Source organism: Artemia franciscana, chromosome 14 (assembly GCF_032884065.1).
Source record: "Artemia franciscana chromosome 14, ASM3288406v1, whole genome shotgun sequence".
NCBI classification, from domain to species: Eukaryota; Metazoa; Arthropoda; class Branchiopoda; order Anostraca; family Artemiidae; genus Artemia; species Artemia franciscana.
Window position 1 is genome coordinate 10,150,938 of NC_088876.1, and position 19,672 is coordinate 10,170,609.

The 19,672-nt window shown below is 35.1% G+C and overlaps 1 protein-coding gene across 4 annotated transcripts in view; it reads left to right on the top strand.

The window, feature by feature from the left end:
* LOC136035292 (hemicentin-2-like) overlaps positions 1-19,672 on the top strand; it is a 215,730-nt gene that overhangs the window by 101,006 nt on the left and 95,052 nt on the right. For all 4 annotated transcript variants that reach the window (XM_065716978.1, XM_065716981.1, XM_065716980.1 and 1 more), the window contains exons 4-5: positions 10,290-10,403; positions 12,999-13,212. In XM_065716978.1, the coding sequence (XP_065573050.1) occupies positions 10,290-10,403; positions 12,999-13,212 (328 nt within the window). The remainder of the gene's footprint in view (positions 1-10,289; positions 10,404-12,998; positions 13,213-19,672) is intronic.

Here is a 19,672-nt window from a genome sequence, read left to right on the forward strand (position 1 = left end):
GAGTGATAGATCATATAAAATCAAAAGGACTGTAAAGAAAGCGGAGAAAGCATTAAAATATGAACTAAGGAGATGTGAAGTGGAGGACATGGATAAAATTTGTGAGGATCTGGAAGATGCAGCTAGACGGCATACTAGTAAAATATTATGCTGGCATCTTAACAAATTGAAAGGCAGCAGTCAATCCGGACTAGTCCCAGTTACACGAATGGGGCCAAAATTAGTGATAAGGAAAGAGTTAAGGAAAGATGGTGGAACATTTTCAGAATGTGCTAAACCGAGATACAGTTGCAGGAAAGATATATATCAAAATGAAAAGGTTTGTGATACCTTTGATGTGAAGGAAGATTTGTTTCGTGAGGAAGAATTAGCGACAGCACTAAAAGGATTAAAAAATAAATAAGACTCCAGGTGCTGATAGTGGGATAAATGAGTTTCTTAAATATGGTGGCTCTGAGGTTAGAAATAAGCTACTGAAGATTATGAATATAATTTTTGAAAAGCGGAAGTACGTAATGATTTTAGGAAAACCTTAATTAAACCACTGTATAAGAAAGATGAAAAGAATGAGTGTCGTAATTATCGAGGCATTAGTCTGGTCTCTTTAGGTAGCAAAATACTTAGTAATATGATACTATTTAGACTGAGAGAGGCTGTAGACAAAGTTTTAAGGGAAGAACAGTGCGGTTTCAGAAAAGGCAGAGTATGTGTCGACCAGGTTTTCACTCTTAGGCTAATAATTGAGAAGTTCCTTCGTTGTCAAACACCTTTGGTCCTCAGTTTTATCGATTATGAGCATGCTTTCGATTCTGTTATAGAAGAGCGTTAGCAAAGGTCTTATTCTTATATGGTATTCCAGACAAATCCATTAAAGTGATTTGTGCTATGCACGAGAATAATACTGCTGCGGTTAAGGTAGGAAATGAGGTTAGCAACTGGTTTTGTATTAAATCAGGAGTTAAGCAGGGTTGTGTTCTATCCCCCTTTATATGGATCATTTTGATGGACTTCGTCTTAAGGAGCACAGGAAACGCAATTGGATACCACGGAATAAAATGAGGAGGAAAAATACTCCTGGACTTAGATTATGCTGGTGATTTAAGCATATTAGATGAAAGTGTGAGAAAAATGAATGAATTCTTAGAGGTTGCGAGTTCAGGGTGCTAGAATAGGTTTGAAAATTAATCTTGAAAAGACTATGTCACTAGGGCTAGGAATAAGTGAAGATGAAAAGGTGACGCTGGGTAACGAAAAGATTGATCAGGTGGGCAGCTTCACTTACCTTGGTAGTATTATTAGTAAAGAAGGTGGGAGCAGTGAAGATGTTAAAAGTAGAGTAGCTAAGGCTCAGGCTGTTTTTTTTTGACAGTTAAAAAAAAAGTTTGAAAGAATAGGAAGATAAGTCAGCAAACCAATATTAGAATAATAGAAGCTTCAGTGATGACAGTGGTCAAATATGGCTCTGAAGCATGGGCGCTCCGAAAAGTGGACGAAAATTTACTAAATGTTTTCCAGAGAAATTGCCTACGGATTTTCCTGGGTACCCGGTTTACTGACGTGTTTCAAACAGTAGGTTTTACGAAAAATATGGTTGAATCCTGCTTTTTAGAGCTATAATGAAAGATAGGCTGAGATGGCTAGGCCGTGCTCTGCGGATGAAGGATGACAGACTGCCGAAGATCGTCCTTTTTGGCCACCCGTCTGGGGCTACACGGAAGGCAGGTCGTCCTCGTCTGGGTTGGGAGGATGTTATAAATAAAGATTTAAAGGAAATGGAAACTTCCTGGGAGGGTTTAAAGAAGAGATTAGGGTTTAAAGGAGGGGCTTGAATAGATTAAGTTGGAGGAGGAGCATGCGTAGCTGTGTTGGCCTCAGGCAGCTCAGTGCTGCAGTGAATTATTAGTAGTAGCAGGAATTGGCTAATTTTATTTTTTAATTTGAAACTTCCAGGACTTAATGAGAGGGATGTTCTACTGAAGAATAGGCAATGTGGTAATATGACTGCTGCTACCAGTACTAACGCTATTACTATTAACACTACTACTAATAATGTCGATACTTCTACTCTGACTACTATTAGAACTATACTTAAGGGTTTGAAAGTGAAATCTTCAAGGAATTTCTAGGGAGGAAGGTGAACTGAATCACAAAACCCCGTCTGTATACAAGTTATGAAAAATGTGTAACAGCAACATCTAAGGAACAGCTTGGTGTGTGAAATTGAAACTAACAGGACTTGTTGTGAGGGCCGTTAAACTAACCAAAAGAAAATATTTGCGTCCTAATTCTACAGCTTTTACTCATGCAACTATTACTGTTACTATTATTACTGCTTCTATTACAACTCATGTCAATAAAGCTTAGGCTACTACTATTAATTCTACTACTACTACCACTGCTACTGCTATTAAAACTAAGGATATTAAGGAGAAAAATTTGGGATAAATAGAAACTACATGAAAATCGACCGAAACACAGAATTCCCACACAGGTTGTCAAGCAGACGTATCAGACATGCTTCGGGAACGGTTGAAGGTATTAAGCTGAAGCTTTCAGTGTGTGTTGAAGAGGATATTGAAGAAACCAAGCGTGCTATGCGCATCCTGCGTCTAATGCTGCTATATTGCTGCTACGCAAGCTAAGGGTATTAAGATGAATCTTTCAAGGAACGTTTAGGCGGGTATTGAAGTAAATCAAAACAAGCTATGATCTTGTGGACTTTTAGATAGGTGACAAAGTAATATCTGAAGAACAGCTTACATTATTAAGTTAGACTATTAAAGGCAAGTTGTTCGGGATTTTTAACTAGCCAGAAGGCAGTATGTGTATACTTTAATTGCTACCACTTAATTTACTGTAACTAATGACGTTAAGGTTATTAATGTGAAACTTTTAGGGAATATTTAGGGGGAGTTTCAATAAAAAAACCTGTGTGCAGGCAGGTTTTCAAAAGGATAGATAAGCAATACCGTAGACAAAAACACTCAATAATTACGAGAAATGTCATTGAAACTTGTAAAGAAGCTATTTTGATTCAAAACCAAAAGTTATAGTGCCCTTTTTAAGAGTATAAAGAGATTGGGGGGGGGAAGCAGCCTTTATCTCAAGCCCATTCATTTTCCGAACACATTCAGTCAAAATTTTTAGATAGAATTTTGTTCAACATTGTAGTACCGTCCAGTAACTATGTCTTTAGGGATATCGGTCATGACAGCCCCCCAAAATTATTCAATTGGCCCATTATAGCATAAGAATAAATGCCGCTTTAAAACTAAATAAAATGCATTGTGTATGGTTGCCAATTATTTACCTCAGCAATATATTGAGAAGGACTGGGGCTATCGAATTGAAATTTACTGCTATTATTACTGTATCTGCTCCTACAGTTTAACTAAAAAAAAGAGTTTAAGCGTGTCCAGGTACACAAAGAGCATAAATAGAATCCCTTGGGAATAAGAATATTTTTTATTTTTCAGGTTAACTTGGGGAGGTATAAAATTATATTAAAGATACAATTTGTGTCAGGATTAAAAATTATTGAGAAACATCCTTCAACATGCAAATAACAACCAATACAATGAATTCTTAAAGAAAAAACCGAAAAGATATAAAATATATATATTTTTTCCATGGAAAGGCTATGTCAATAAAAAGTTAACAGAAATTACAATAAATAGCTAAATCAAACTGAAAACGAGCAATAATTAACATGAATAGGGCTGATACCCACATTGCCTTCTCAAAACCAGAAAATAATTTGTACTTTTCTGAAAACAAATACGTTTTACATGGTTTTCACCTTTTTGCTTTAATGAGTATAGCATTATGAAAACTTTAAGGAATAATTATCAGTATATGTCAATTAAACTGAAAATTCTCGGTCATTTATTTTTTGTTTCGATTTTTTCAGCAAAGTACAAATTATGTTCTGGTCTTGAAAAGGTATGGGGGCTATTAGTCCTACTCATGTTAATTTTTGCTCGTTTTCACTTTGTCTCCACTATTTACCGTAATTTCTGTTCCTTCATCGTTTCACTTATTTATTAATGGTAATTTGTGGTAGTTTTACGCTTGGAAGATTATGTGACTTTACAACCCCCCTCCCTCCACATCACTCAGGGCAGAGGTTTTAAGTTATGCCCTAAGGGTTTATAAGGTCCTTATAGAAAGGGTGGTCGTATGAAATTAGGAGGCGTTTCATTGTAGTGGTAATCACAAGTTTTAGTTTTTTTTAAGAGTCAAAGTGATCGATGTGTAGCTACCTCCTCTCCTTTTTTAGTTTTAGATCAGGGCACTTCGTACAGAATGAGGTGTCGTAGAAACTTCGAAAGGGACTCATTCGATTGGAAATTGCAACAATTAGTGCCCTTTTTAATAGTCGAAAGTGATTTGTGAAAGTGATTCGAAAGTGAAAGTGAAAGTCGACAGTGAACCCCAAGCCAGTAATTTCCCCGAGATATCAAATTTTGAGATAGCCATTTTATTCAGCGTAGTAGGAAGGTCCAGTAATTATGTATTTGACGATAAAAAGCCCCCAGGACCCTCAGGGCAAGGGTTTTTAATATAGCCTAGGGGCTCATTGGATTATAAATCAGAAGTTTTAGTGCTCTTTTTAAAAGTAAAAGCGATAGGAGGACAACTAGCCCCCCCCCCTCAGGTATATTTTTCCAAAATGCATCCGATGGAAATTTGAGATAGTCATTTGTTCAAAACAGTCCAAAGACCACACAAAAAGGCCTTTGGGGTGGAAACAACCCCCCGGGTCTAGGGGCAAGGGTCGTAAGTTATGCCCTGTGGGCATATGAGCTTTTTATGAAAGGGGTATTTTTCCTAGCTTTAGGGAAGGCTTATTTGATTGGAAATTTAAAGTTCTGCTTCTCTTTTAAGAGTCAAAATTGATAGAAGGGCAGCTTGCCCCCCCCCCCCAGTTCCTTGCTGACAACCGTAAACACAGTCGATCAAAGTTGTAATATAGTCATTTTTTTCACAATAGTCCGAAGAGTATATAACAGTTTCTTCAGTGTTGATACAACCCTCCGGAGCCTAGGGACAAAGGTTATAAGTTATGGTCCGGGCATACAAGGTTCTTATGAAGCTGATGGTCATGTGAACTTCGAATCGAATGGGGCTCATTGGAAGTTGATTGGAAGTCGGAAGATCTATTGCCCTTTTTAAAAGTCAAAAGTTAGTGAAGGACAACCAGACCCTCCCCCACATGCCTATCATTACCCAAAAATGATCGGATGATCCTTTCAGAGAATATTGAGGAGTGTTGAAAAAGATCAAAACACGTTATGTGTATATGGATTTTTAAAAGGGCGTAATTCATGAATGATTGGGTACATAAATATGGATCTTTCAGGAAATGATACGGGAAATGACCAAAAAGGGAATATTTGCATGCTACCAGTACTACTACAACTGCCACTGCTACTACTGCTACCACTACTACTACTACTACTACCACACTACTGCATTTACAATATTGAGGGAAAATTTGAACTAAATTAAAAGACTTTCTGGACATACGCATTGTCAAAAGAGCGTATATCTAGAATTGATTTGTTTGTTAAATTGGAACTTTTGGAGTGCTAAAAGGGGAAAATCATCTGACCAAAAGGCGATATGCGAATTCTAGCACTAATACTTTTATCACTGCTACTTTTATTACTACTGGTTCAACTACTGCTTCTGTTGCAACTACTTGTAAAGACAGTATGTTAATACTGCTGTTGCTACTAGTACTACCGCTACTACATCTGGTACTACTACTAGTAACACAGATACTACTACTATGACTATTATTACAACTATGCCTAATGGTAGGAAGATGAAATTTTACTTTTGGAGGGGGGAGACTTAAACTTAATCACAGCATGCCGTATGTATGCAGGTTTTCAAAGGGGCGTAACAGCAACATCTTAGGGATAGTTTGGGGTGTGAAGTTGAAACTAACAGGGCTTGATTTGGGAGATACTGAACTAACTAAAAGAAAATATTTACTTCCTTTTGGTAGTAAAGAAAATATTTACTTCTTCTACTCATGCTACTACTACTATTACTGCTTCTGCTCATACTACTACTACTCCTACTATTATAACTACTTATACTATACCGCTGCCACTAAAGCCAAGGCTACTACTACTAATACTAACTACTAATACTAATACTACTACTAATAAGGCTACTCTACTGTTACTACTACCACTGCTGCTACTACTAAAACTAAGGGTACTAAGTCAAAATTTTTAGGAATGCTGAGACTGTATGGGACTGAATTGAAACACACTATGCCCATACAGGCTGTTAAGAAGACGTATCAGAAAGACTTCAGGAATGGTTCATGAAAGTTTAAACTTTCAGCGTGTGTTGAAGGGGATGTTGAAGACACCAAGGGGGCTAGGCGCACAGTGTTACTAATGATGCTACAAATATTGCTACTACGCAAGCTAAGAGTGTTACGGTTAAGCTTTCAAGGAATATTAAGGCAAATGTTAAACTAAATCAAGAGGTTCTATTACCATTTTTAAGAGTCAAACAAGATTGGAGGGCAAACAGCCCTCCTCCTAAGCCCATTCATTTTCTAAATACTTCCAGTCAAAATTTTCAGACGCTCATATTGTTCAGCATAGTAGAACGATTAAAAACTATGTCTCTAGGGATATTGGGTATATCAGCCCCCACAGTTATGTGATCGGGCCATTATGCTTTAAAACCAAATGTTTCTTTAAACTAAATCAAAAAAATATATGTATACGATTGCCAATAAGATACCTCAGCAATATATCGAGAACGACTGGGGGTATTAAGTTGAAACTTTCGGGGCTGCTACTACTACTGCTTCCGCCCTCGCAATGTAAATGAATCAAAAGAGTGTAATGGTATCCTAGTTGTCAAAGAGAATAGAAAGAATTTTTTGAAATGATATTATATTTCATTTTCAGGTCAACTTGAGGAGGTGTAAAATTAGGTTAAACGATACTATTTGTGTCTTGATTAATCATTAGTAAAAAATTATCTCCAACATTCAAATAGCCAGCCAAACTATGGATTCTTATAAAAAAAAAGACTCTAAAGATATAAGAAAATTCCACGAAAAAACTATGTCAATATAAAACGAACAATAATTAATTTAAACCTTTTTTTCTGCAAAACAAATTTGTCAAAGAAAAGTAAAGAGCTCCATTAAGCCAAAAATGAGCAGAAATAAAGTAAAATAATCTTACAAACATTAATCAATAAATAAAACCCAGAACGAACAGAAATTAAAATAAATAGCCGAGTCAAACTCAAAACGAGTAAAAATTAACATAAATACTGCTGACAACACCCGTGCCTGCTCAAGACCAGAATATAATTTAAGCTTTACTGACAACAAAATACATTTTGAATATTTTCAATTTTTCTGCTTTAATAAATGAAATTTGCTTAAAAGTTCAAGAAATAAGTAACAGTACATGCGTATAATCTGACAATCCACGGTCATTTTTTTAGTTTTTTTTAAGTAAAATACAAATTACGTTCTAGTCTTGAGAAGGCATGCGGGTTGACAGCGCTATTAATTTATGCTCATTTTGAGTTTGACTCGGTCATTTATTGTAATTTCTGTTCACTTTGGGTTTCATCTATTTATTGATAGTAATTTGTGGTAGTGTTACTCTCGGAAGATTATTTGATTTTATTTCTGCTCATTTTTGGTTTAATAGAGCTCTTTACTTTTCTTTGAAAGACTTATTTTGGGGGAAAAGCTTTTTAAATTAATATACTGCAAATGCTAGCCATCTATGTAGTTGTAAGGATCTAATTGCTTAGACTGCAGGCTAGGGGGTGGGTTAGCTCATGGCCCAGAAATAATTAAACAGCATAATAATGGCCCAGAAATAATTGTATAAATAATTATACATTAATTAAACAGCTAGGTTGAATATTTTCCAATCTACGTTTTAAAACCTTGACTTTCAGCCCCTTCTCCATCTAGATTCTTACTAGAAACAAGGTAAAAAGTGAAGTGAAACATTAGTCAGTATTTCTCTAAACTAAAAAATCCCTTTGTTTTTTCTTTAAAGAAGGCTGTTTTCCAGCAATTTTGTGTATTTTGCTGGAAAACTTTCAGCAAAATTAATCCTTGTACCAAGCCCAGCAGGCTACTATTTTCAAAAATTTTACTGAAGATACTTAAAATAAAAATGCTATATCAGTGTGTTTGGCAATTTTCCCCTCTCTCTAGGTGAAGTTTTCATCCTGTACTCTCCTTGCTTTTTTGTTTGTTTTTTTGTTTTTGTTTTTCTATCCAGCCCCTCAAAACAGTTGGTTCGAAAGCTTTCGCTTATTTCTCTTCTACTGTTTTTATCCTTTCTGAGATATTAGAATTTGTCTTAAAAGCATCTTTTGTAGGGTTGAAATTACGGGGGGAAGAGAACGAATTGATTATTATGTTATTTAATAAACATATTGTCAAGGAATGTAGCCATTCAGTTACAATTTACAACCATTGTCAGAGTAGTTCTCCATTAGGATTGACCTTCATTATTCACATGAAATGTCTCTTCTTCAATCATATGTTCCATTCAGAATGAAACAAATGATTCTTCCATTTACAAGAGCAATTGTAAATGAAGCAAATCCCAAATACAAGGGATCAATTAGCTCTTATATAGGATGTATAAAGGTTTGCTTTACACGTGCTGGGCCTAACCATCGTAGAAGGTGATTACAGATATGATTTTCACGATTGAACAACTTACAACAAAGAGATCTGAGATCAGGTTCATGATTGGGGAAGCATTAGGCTTTGTTCCCACTGGCAAAGGTTACTTTATACGTGATACTGTGTATCAAAAGACATTCAAGATCAAAGCTGTGTTCAGAAGTTTACAATATAGCATCACATAGAGTCGGTGATAAACATAGGTTATAACTGCATAGACCCAAAGCTTTTCTCAAAGAGAACTAGGACAAGTTTTTGAATTTGGTGACACTTCATGGCCATATAGGTAAAGAACAAAAAATAAACAAGTGTGTTCTGAAACACTGAATATCTTTTTGACTAAAGAGTAAAATCTACCAGCTTAATCTACCGTCTCTGGATCCAAGCCCCTCTTAAAATCCCAAAAAGTTTTCTAACTATTTTATAATCTTTTGTAAGGGGCATTCGAATCAAACACGAGGAATTTTGTAATCCGATTTTTAATTTTTCGTTACATTGAACTTATTATCGGCATAACTTCCGTCAAGTTGACGGATTTCTCCGTGCGCTGCTTGAATCCTTTTATACCATTTTTGAAGAAATCTGGAGACCGCTTTATGAGCCATGTTTTGCTGTGTGTTTTGCTTCATCAATGCTATTAAAACAAAGGACTTTCAACTGTTCATTGAGTTTTGAAAATAATCAAATTTCAGGTAAAGCTAGGTCTGGGCTATAAAGTGGATGTTGCAGCAATTCCCCCGGACATTCTCTTAGGACTATTTTCGCAACGCATGAAGAATGCACTCAGAAGTAGTCGTGATGCAAGATGATTAAACGATAAAGATTTTCCGGGCGCTTTTTAACTAATTCTTTTACTGATTTTCTCTGATTCTTTTACTTTAACTGATTCTAAGAAATTTTGAATTCAAATTTGAACAAAATTTGAATTCAAAATTTGAACACATAAGTGGGGGCCTTTACAACCAGAAGCTATATTTTGGGGAAAGCTCTTCGCCTACCTTTCCTTTCACCTTAAAATGAACTCTATGCTTGTACTTACGTTTTTGTAGCCCACTAGCTTGTAACTCAAAAGACCAAAGATGCTTCAAGATCTCCTTTGACGCAAAATACATTATTTAAGTTTAAAGTCAGTATACCCTCTTCGTGGGTTTTCACAAAATTAGTGATTTCTAATCTCAATGGTTTTCAATGTGTTTTTTTATTTATTTAACGCTATCGGTGGCATATTCTTATTGATGCTCTAGCTTTGTTTAGTCAGCTGCATAGAATCTCTTGTGAATCTGATTGCTTCTACTGGGTTGATCACCACTCTTGATGAAGGTAAATGCAAGACCGTTGGCTGTTCTTGATCTTCGAAGCAGCTTTGTCTCTGTAGAAATGTTCTTGTGTTACATGTCAACTACCTCTGCAGCTGATAATTATCGTATCAAGAAGCACATTTTTAAGCACTTAATGAAACCACTTAACTTGCAATAAGAAACTAACGGGTTAGTACTAATACGCATATTGCTCCTTAGCTTATGATTTAGTGGCACACAGACTTCAGTTTTTCCAGGTTTTAGCCAATTTCTTTCCATTTTAGGGACAGGAGAGGTTTCCTTTTTTTGATGAATATGGTTCTGGATCAAACATAACAGTTCAACTCGGAGAAACAGCTTTCCTTAATTGTCGAATACATGATTTACAGGATAAAACGGTAAGCATTGTCTGCACTCTTGCAGAAACGCCAAAAAAGAGTCACTTCGTCTTCATTAATTTTTTTGAGAGTATATAACATCCCCGTTTTTACCAAAAAGATTTTTTCAAATTGTCAAATACATGATTGTCAGGATTTCCCATTAAGTATTGTGTGATTTCTAGATGCAATTCCAAAAGGAAATTCTCCCTTTAATAAGCCTTGATGACTATTTGATTAAGGAATTATCATCAATATTCAACAACTTTTGGGATTTGTTAAATAGATTATCTACAAGATTATATTAAAAAAAATTTTTATATCTTTCCCAGAAATCCTAAAGGCTACTCCCTCTTTTTTAGGAATAATATGGAGTTTTTGACCATTTATATATCATTATAATCGGTAGCATCGTCATCAATGTGAAGAACTTTCTAATGTAATACCATACATAATGTAATGTAATTGTGTAACTGTAAATACTTTTCGCATTAGTGCTGTAAGTTCCTGAGGAAAATATCTCTTTTATGCTATATCTGTCAACTCTCAATTAAGTATAGGGTTATAATAAACTCAAACAGTTGGTGATAACGAACTATGAGTAAGGAGCGACGCGGGCAAAGAGTAAACGAACCTCTAAAGATGGAATTTTAAATGAATAGATATGTCGAAAGAATTAGCTTATTATGCTGAATCCAAATATATCAGACTCATTAAGTTTAGTGCTACCCACCGAAAGTTAAGAGCCTGAGAAAATTTTGCCTGATTTTGTAAAAGGGACAAAACACCCTCTAATAATGAAGGAATCTTGATGAAAATCACACCATCAGATGCAACGCATCTGAAACCCCTATTATAGAAGATCCAAGCTCCTATCTGCAAAGATGTGGAATTTTTTACCGTTTGGCAGAAGAAAGATCACGGATGCGTATTTATTTATTTGTTTGTTTTTTGTTATTTATTTTTTTGTTTTTTTTCCAGGGTGATCAAATCGAAACAATAGTCCTAGATTATCAGAAAGGGCCTTATTTGAACGGAGATCAAAAGTTCTAGTGCATTTTGTAAGTCACCAAATTGATTGGAGAGGAACTAGCCCTTTACCCTCCCTTTTCCTCGAAGTCCTCCGATCAAAATTTTTATATAGCCTTTTTGTTTAGCATAGCTGAAAAGTCCAGTAACTATGCCTTTGGGGATGATATGCCTCCCACACATCCCCTGGAGAAAGCTCTGTAAGTCATGAAGTCCGCCCATTGTTTACACATTGTATTTATCATTGGGAAGTATACAGACATTTTTCGGGGTGGGATTTTCTGCTGGGGAATTTTCCACGGAGAAAAGAAATTTTCATTTATATTTGTCTGTTTGATATTTCCTGGTGTGGGATATTTTTCGTGAGGGGAACTTTCCACGGAGGAATTTTTCATGTACAATGGAATTTTCCATGGAGGGGGAGCCATGTTTCCCGGCATTATTTTAAAAAAGATCAGAAATTAAATTAAAAAGAACCAGTTTTTCAACTGAAAATAAGATGCAACCTCAAAAATTAAAAAGAAGAGAAATTATAACCGATATGAGGGGGTTGTCCCCTCCTCAATACCACGCTCTTTACGCTAAAGTATTTCAGAATATTTGAAAACCTTATTATTCTAGTTAAAAAGTCCATATGTTTCAAGAAAAAAGTCAAACTTTAGGGCAAAGAGTGAGGTATTGAGGAGAGGGCAACCCCCTCATTTCCGGTACAATTTCTGTTCGTCTTAATTTTTGATGTTTCTCCTTACTTTCAGTTGAAAAACCTTTTTTTCAATTTAACAGAGGTGAAAATTGCCACGGTTTACAGATTGCTTTTCGTCATGTGGGCCAAACGAAAAGCAGGTCATCCCTGAATAGGATGCAAAGAGGTGAACTTCAAGTTATTTAAATCTTTAAACATTGAAAACCCTAAATTCCAAAAAAGATCCAAAAGGGCCCAGAGTTATGTTAACTGTGAATTCAATATAATTTTAAGACTATAATTCAAATATTCGAAATGAACCAGGCCTAAACAAAAATAAATAAGAAGTCCTCCCTCCTCCCCTCGCTCCTCAACACCCACACGAATACAAGGAACAACGATCATGTGTAAGGAGGAAGCTTTCACTCCATAACCCATATCATTGCATATTTAGATTTAATTCGTGTCTTTCTAATCAAATATAGCTCGTTGCACACAAAAAAGATAAAATTTACAGAAGCTTAAATTAAAGATTAGAAATAAATGTTCTTTGTTTTTGAAGCGTTTGGTCTTTTAGGGAAAAGATAAATAATAGTATGATTAATTTTAGCAATGGTTATCGTACAAAGACACGTAAATGGTTTTTTTTTTACAAATTATGACCTTTCTTTTTACCTTGCCTTTAGAAATTTATCAGGCTAAAAAGAGTATTTGATATTAATTTGTTTTTGTCATGCTTTGGCGGCATTTTGAAAGATAAAATCTATAATGAATAGCCCAGGAAATTTAGCTATTTTTCAGGTTTTTACTTTCCCTTTTGATGTATGTTTGTTCTAAATTTTTACATTTAATTATTGCTCTGTATTTTATTGAAGTGAAAAAGATATTTTGTCCCTTTTTATTAGGTATCCTGGGTTCGGAGACAAGATTCTGATGTTCACCTTTTAACGTTTGGTAGACAGACTTACAGCACCGACTCAAGATTTTCGTTAAATTTTCAACAGCCAAATGACTGGCGATTACAAATTCGTTACGCCAGCCCTCGAGACGAAGGGATATACGAATGTCAAATATCAACACATCCACCAAATGTATACACGATGCGGCTTAGAGTCGTTGGTAAGTAGACTTTCTTTTATAGCTATTTTGCTGAAATTACCACTGAAGGATCATTACAGGCCTTCCACTTCCCCTCACACACCCCGATATGAATGATTTCCCCACCATGTCTTATATGTTCCATGTAGCCTCTTTTTGGTTATTCGAAATTGTGTCTCTCTCTTCTAAAATAAATTCTTGCGCAGATCCGATCCCTGAACCACGCAGAGTTCCTTCGGATTATGTTGAGATTCTTTGCTACTGAAAGTTGCGAATCACATTAGCCACTATTGCTTCATCTGAGGCTTTAGCTCTGCATCAGATCTAGCTTATGTTTTGAATTTTTTTTTTTTTTTTTAATAAAAGATTATCAGTAATATCAATTTCAAACCTGTGTCCCTCTTGGTGTCGTCTTCGACAAGTTAGTTGATCTTCAAAACGACAGTGAATAGAATGTACAGTAGCGACGAAGACTATATTCTCCGTTAAAAATATGTGACACAGATCTAACACCACACAAGATTCATACCCCGCCTTCGCGCAAGTGCGATTCCCTTGTAAACGTCACAATAAGCTTATGGACAGAGGGCTGCCAAATTGACACATTTTCTGTCAAAATGACACAATTTGATGTTGCGTGACCCAATGACACATTCAGTCGAGAAGATGACACACTCGACGAAAATGACACATTTTTCAATAGAAATTACACATTTTGGTCATCTAGTCTTGACTTTTAAATAGTTATAAAAGAAAAGTAAAATTTCAATCTTCTGCTTCCAGAAAAAACTATAAATTAACGGAAGGGAAAAGCGCTACCAAACGGTGGCAGTAGTACACAGACAGTGAGGAATACAGGTTGCAAATACCACTACCAAATTCAAATTTAAACGACGCAAAGAAAACGGCCAGAGGCGGAAATTTCAAATCAAAATGCATGTTGAATATCTGAACTTAATTGGCTTCTTGATTGAGTATGTGATGTAGCCAACTGGTACGTAGTTAATAGTAATAAGTGAACAGCATCCAGTTTACCAAAGCGGTATGGATAAGAAGCAACTCCCATTTTCAGGAGCACGGGAGGGGAATCCTACCTCGGACAAGATTACAAATCCAGAGAAGTCTTTCCTTTAGAATAATCTATCAGGCTTAAAAAGGCACCAACGAATATTGCAAAAATACTAGGTTGAAGCTAGTTGAATGGTTTACATATTGAATAAACAAATATAGCTTTAATATTTCTAATTGAACATATTTTTATTTTCAGACAAGATTACTTTACTTTAACCTTACCTTGTTTCACTTAAAAATGACGAAAAAGGAAGAGTTAACAAAGTCAGTAGCCAGAAAACAGGTTTTCAAAACATCTACCAAATCAAGAAAAGGCACAGAATTTGAATATCTTTGGGCACATGATTTTGAAAAAAGTCATATTTTGCCTATGGACTGTCAGGACAGCTTGTAGGTTTGATTTTAACATTGTCACGGCAAAAATTGAGGCAGTGTAAAAACAAGGTCACGTACCCCTCCTATAGATTAGGGATGAGCTTACTATGGTTATTTAGGTACTTAGTTACTTAGATTTGAACACTTTTTTTTTATTTGTCTAAATAGTAGAATGAAGATCCGAAATGTCTATTCAAGGGTTCTCAGGGGTTCTCCTTAGCTACTATGGCTAACATGTAATTGACTTTTGTTAAGGTAGCCACATAAACACGTAGTGGCACAACTTGGCGATTTTTTGTAATATGAAGTATGAATTGCTGTGAATTTTCCTTTTCAGTTTTACATGTCTAAGACATACCTAAAAAATATTTAAAAATACCATTGCATTCAGGACAAAATTGTGTGTTTTATAAGGCCATATTCCCCTAGCCTAGCTATTTAATATTATTTTTTAATTTTCAATATAAATTTAGATGTAAAAAAAGTAGCTGAACTTGTCTACAAGAATTTACTGATTCTAAGGAGGAGAAGTCAGCGTTCTACAGCAGTAATAGGTCTATTGGACTATTACCTTAATGATCATATTCACACTTTCCCATCTAGCTTACTTGCTTGGGTTCCCCATGTACCCGAACCAGCTCAAAACTACCCAGGTTCATAAAATTTTATTGAAGCACATAGTTCCAATTTGGCTACTAGATGGACAGAACCCTAAAGTCAACATCAAAGTCTCAGCTATTTTTTAACCAGTGCCACCAATAATAAAGACCAGCCTTGGTGCAAGTTCTCCCATCGGATTTTGAAGGGGTCAAAAAAGAATATTTTGAGGCATACAAAATCGAAGAGTCTTATTGATAGGAACAAAGAAGCAGGAGCTGCATCTACACCCAGTGTGCTGATGTCTGTTAGGCAGAGAGACATTTATGTAACCAATGCAGAAATCTGCTTATCAGCATGGTTTGCCTCAGAAGACATACCTTTCATTAAAGCCGATACGCTTATCCCTGTTTTGAAAGCAAGTGCACCAGACTGGGCAGTGCATAAGAGTGTCCAGATGAAACGGACGAAGATCACAGGGATCGTGAAGAATGTTCTTGTCCCAAATGAATGGAGCAGACTTTCTCGTGACTCCAGAAAACCTTTTACTGCTTGGTCGTCGATGAAACAACAGATAGAGGAACTGTCTAATCTTTAGTGATTATTATAAAATACAAACACCCCGATACTCAAGCAGTCTAAAAAGAATTCTTAGGAATTCTGAAGGTTGAAGATGCAAGCAGCCTTGGACAGAAAACTTTAACAATGAAATATTTAAAAAACCTTGGCATACCACTGAGTCGGATGATCAGTATTGGCTTTGACAATGCTTTTGTTAACACGGGAGCTTGAGCTGGTCTTAGGGCATTGCTTACTACTGGAAGTCCAGGGAGGATAGTTGATGATGTACCTGAGATGCTCGTTCTTGGATGTACCAGTCATTCTCTTGCCCTAGTTGCTAGTCATGCAAGCAAGCGACTGCCAGAAGGCCTTGAGCCTAAGCTGAGAGATATGATCAACTATGTTGCTAACAGCCCCAAACGTATTGTTGAGCTGAAGGAAATTCAACAATTCGCAGAACTGAAGGTACACCGGATGCCTCAAATACCAAATACTCGGTGGCTTTCCATGGACAAGCGATTTCTCCTATTCTTGAGCAATGGAATGCCCTTGTGATGTTTTTCACCAATCACGGTCATGGAGATGCAGCTGGGGATATGCATTCCGGGCTCGTGGATGACGCATTAATTAACAGAGCTAGCAACAACAAATTTAGCACAAAGGGGGCAACCCTGCCAGGTGCATTTTGTGAAATTGTGGGTTTGCAAAATTACTGCCGTTAGAAAGTTAATCAAGTTAAGTAGTTGAAAGCCTTTGAAAAACATAAAGTCTTACCTGAGGGTGCCCAACAGGTCTTTTTGGTGTAAGTCTATTAATATCGGCCATCGATATTTTGTTGTTGTTTTTTTTCTGATATTGGTAAAATTCTGAAGATTTTTGGTGATTGTCTTGGTGAAGAGTCGGTGATTTTTATATGTTCCTGGTGGCAACCTTGCTGAGAAAATGAACAACTAAAATACGCAAACAAAATGCATCGTACAATTTTTATTTGAATTCAAAAGTGTTATAAAGACAGAAGAAAAGAACATAAGACGAAATTATCACTTCAAATTACAATAATCCGTCGATTTTTAAAGTGGTTTTTGCAATATTTATACGCCATATTCAATCTTGCTCCAAATCCAGAAGGAAGAGAAGCTGATTATAATCAATAATGGTAGTTTTCCGTTCTATGTTTGTTTTCATGAATAAATTCTGTTGGGATAAACAATAACCAATATTCTTGTTTAACTAGTTTCTAAACTAGGCGAAACAAAATTTAAAGAAGGATTATCTAAGTCATTAAACTAAAGTGAATAAGTCTACACCCATCTGTGATCAATCTCACTGAGTCTTGAAGATGTTACAATTAGATGATATTCCATAGTGCTTGTTGCAATGACTTATTAATTAAGATTATTGGGTTTCATTGATCTACAAATCAAATTTTTTTTTGAGAAAAGTTAATGTAATTAACTATAATGACAATTAGGACTACTTCAAATAAGCATTCTGAAAGTAATTGAGCCACATCAACCTGGACTAAAATTCGAAATAGAGAATCAGCGCTGGTACAATATGCATTAACTCTTAAAAGTTAACAGTTAATTTAAAGTCTAAACAAAACTTCTATTAATGACTACTACACGAGATCCTTTTGACTAATACCTTTTGTGATGAATTATATCAATCCTTTATGTAATTACTGCATTTTAAATAACTATATCTGAATACTTTATAATGTTAAGAAAAACTAATTTTATCTTGCTATGCAAGATGATGTTAATAACATTTCGTACTACAGCGCTATAGAAAAATGTAGTTTTTCGTAAAAAATTGACTCTATTTTTAAGACTACGTTGTTTCTAATTACAAAAGGTACTAGATGTACTAAATTCCTTTAAAATGAGCCATTAAACATCTCTCTACAATATCCCAGTGCCCAGCTATCTGCGGGAAAAAAAAGATGCCTTACATGCAGAATATCGTGGTTGCAGCCACTTTTCTTGATTTTCAAACCAATATATTTTCCTTGTTATTCAAGACAAGGTACAGTTAGTCTCCTATATAGAGGTATTGGGTGGTTCTAAGTGTGCACTTATTTTTTTGATCTGACTCTATTTTTAAGGGCTGTAAGCTATTTTGTTTTTTACTATGTGACGTAATCGTTTCTAACTAGGTTGCTAGCTACTGCTGCACCCCGGATAAAAAATATGTTTTTCTAGCTCTGAATTTGGAAGAAACAGCAAATAATACTACTTCAGAATAATACTTTTCCCAGCCACCAAGTGGGAGACAAATCCCCTTTGATGATATATATATTGGTTGAGTTATATATGTAGATAATATGCCCAGTTGACAAACGAAAAGAAAATATCTCTTTTCCCCGATAAGCACTATTCAAATTTTATTGCAGAATCTGTTCAAGCTGACATAGGCTCAACTTTCACTTTTTTATATTCGTTTCGGCACCAAGACCCTGTCTGTTCCTCGATTACATTCCATCATCCCCTCATCCTACCATCCAGCCCGCAACAGACCGCCCCGTATGAAATCCCAAAAAAATCCCCAATCTCCCATCCCCGCTAAACATGAAAGATATCGAATGAGTTTTGTTGGGTTGTATCATAGTCAGGAAAATTAGTCATTAATTTAATTTTATCTATTTTTTTCTTTTTGACTTTTAAAAAAGTTTTTTCTATCATGTTCTTATATATTTTCGTTAATTTTAGTTATCTATTTTTTATTTTTTAACTTTTCAACTAAGGGTTGAATCTTTTTTTTTACATATTTTGTACAATCTATTATGTTTGACGTGAACACCAAGTTCTTTCGATGATATATATATATATATATATATATATATATATATATATATATACTATACATATATATATTTTACTATATACATATATTTATATATATATATATATATATATATATATATATATATATATATATATATATACATATATATATATATATATATATATATATATATATATATATATATATATATATATATATATATATATATATATATATATATATATATATATATATATTATACTAGTGCTTGTTTGACCATAAAATTCAAATTCGGCAACCATGCTGTGATAGAAATGTTTAAAATAAAAGTATATTCTATTCTATGTCAGTTTCAAATTCTACCGGTTTAACCACCTCCTCCTTACTTTGCAGATATTACAAAACAAAAAATGACAATTGCCTATTTGAATGTAATGTGCTGATGTCTGCACAGCTTGTCCTTCACTGTAAACTGCAAACACCACAAAATTTAACAGCCAGTCAAGAGTCTGGCTCACCTAATCTGCACACTGGGTCCTGAACTCGAAATAAATTCCCTTGCATTTCAGTTTCTAGACTTAAGACAGCTACTGCACGATGTATAATCAAAACTAAGCCATTATTAGATAAATAAGTAGAAACCGCTTGCAGTAGTCCAGCTCATCTTTTACATTGATTCAAAGGGAAATGGGCTGAATTGTCTCAATGGAAATCCTGCTCAACCCATAATAGAAAACTGTTTCATCTTTCTGTTTCAAGAAAACATGCAATTTGAATGAGCTATTAGCTGTATAATCTTTGTCAGCTGCTAAACTACGGTAGCCTACATGTAACTAACATACAGAGAATGAAAACAAGTGAAAACTGCTTTTTGTTTTCTGTTGGCCGTTTAAAAATAATGGTAGTCTAACTTTCTTGGTCCTTTAAACCAAATTGAAAGAGTATTACTGTAAGCTTAGCTAATGGGTGTTCATTCTTACTGGAATTATTGGGTATGGGTTTAGAGGCAAAAGTGTACCTAGCAATAATAGGCTTTAATTTTAAGACGAGGTTACGCTGGACTGGAGGAAAAGATAAACATTTAAGGGCA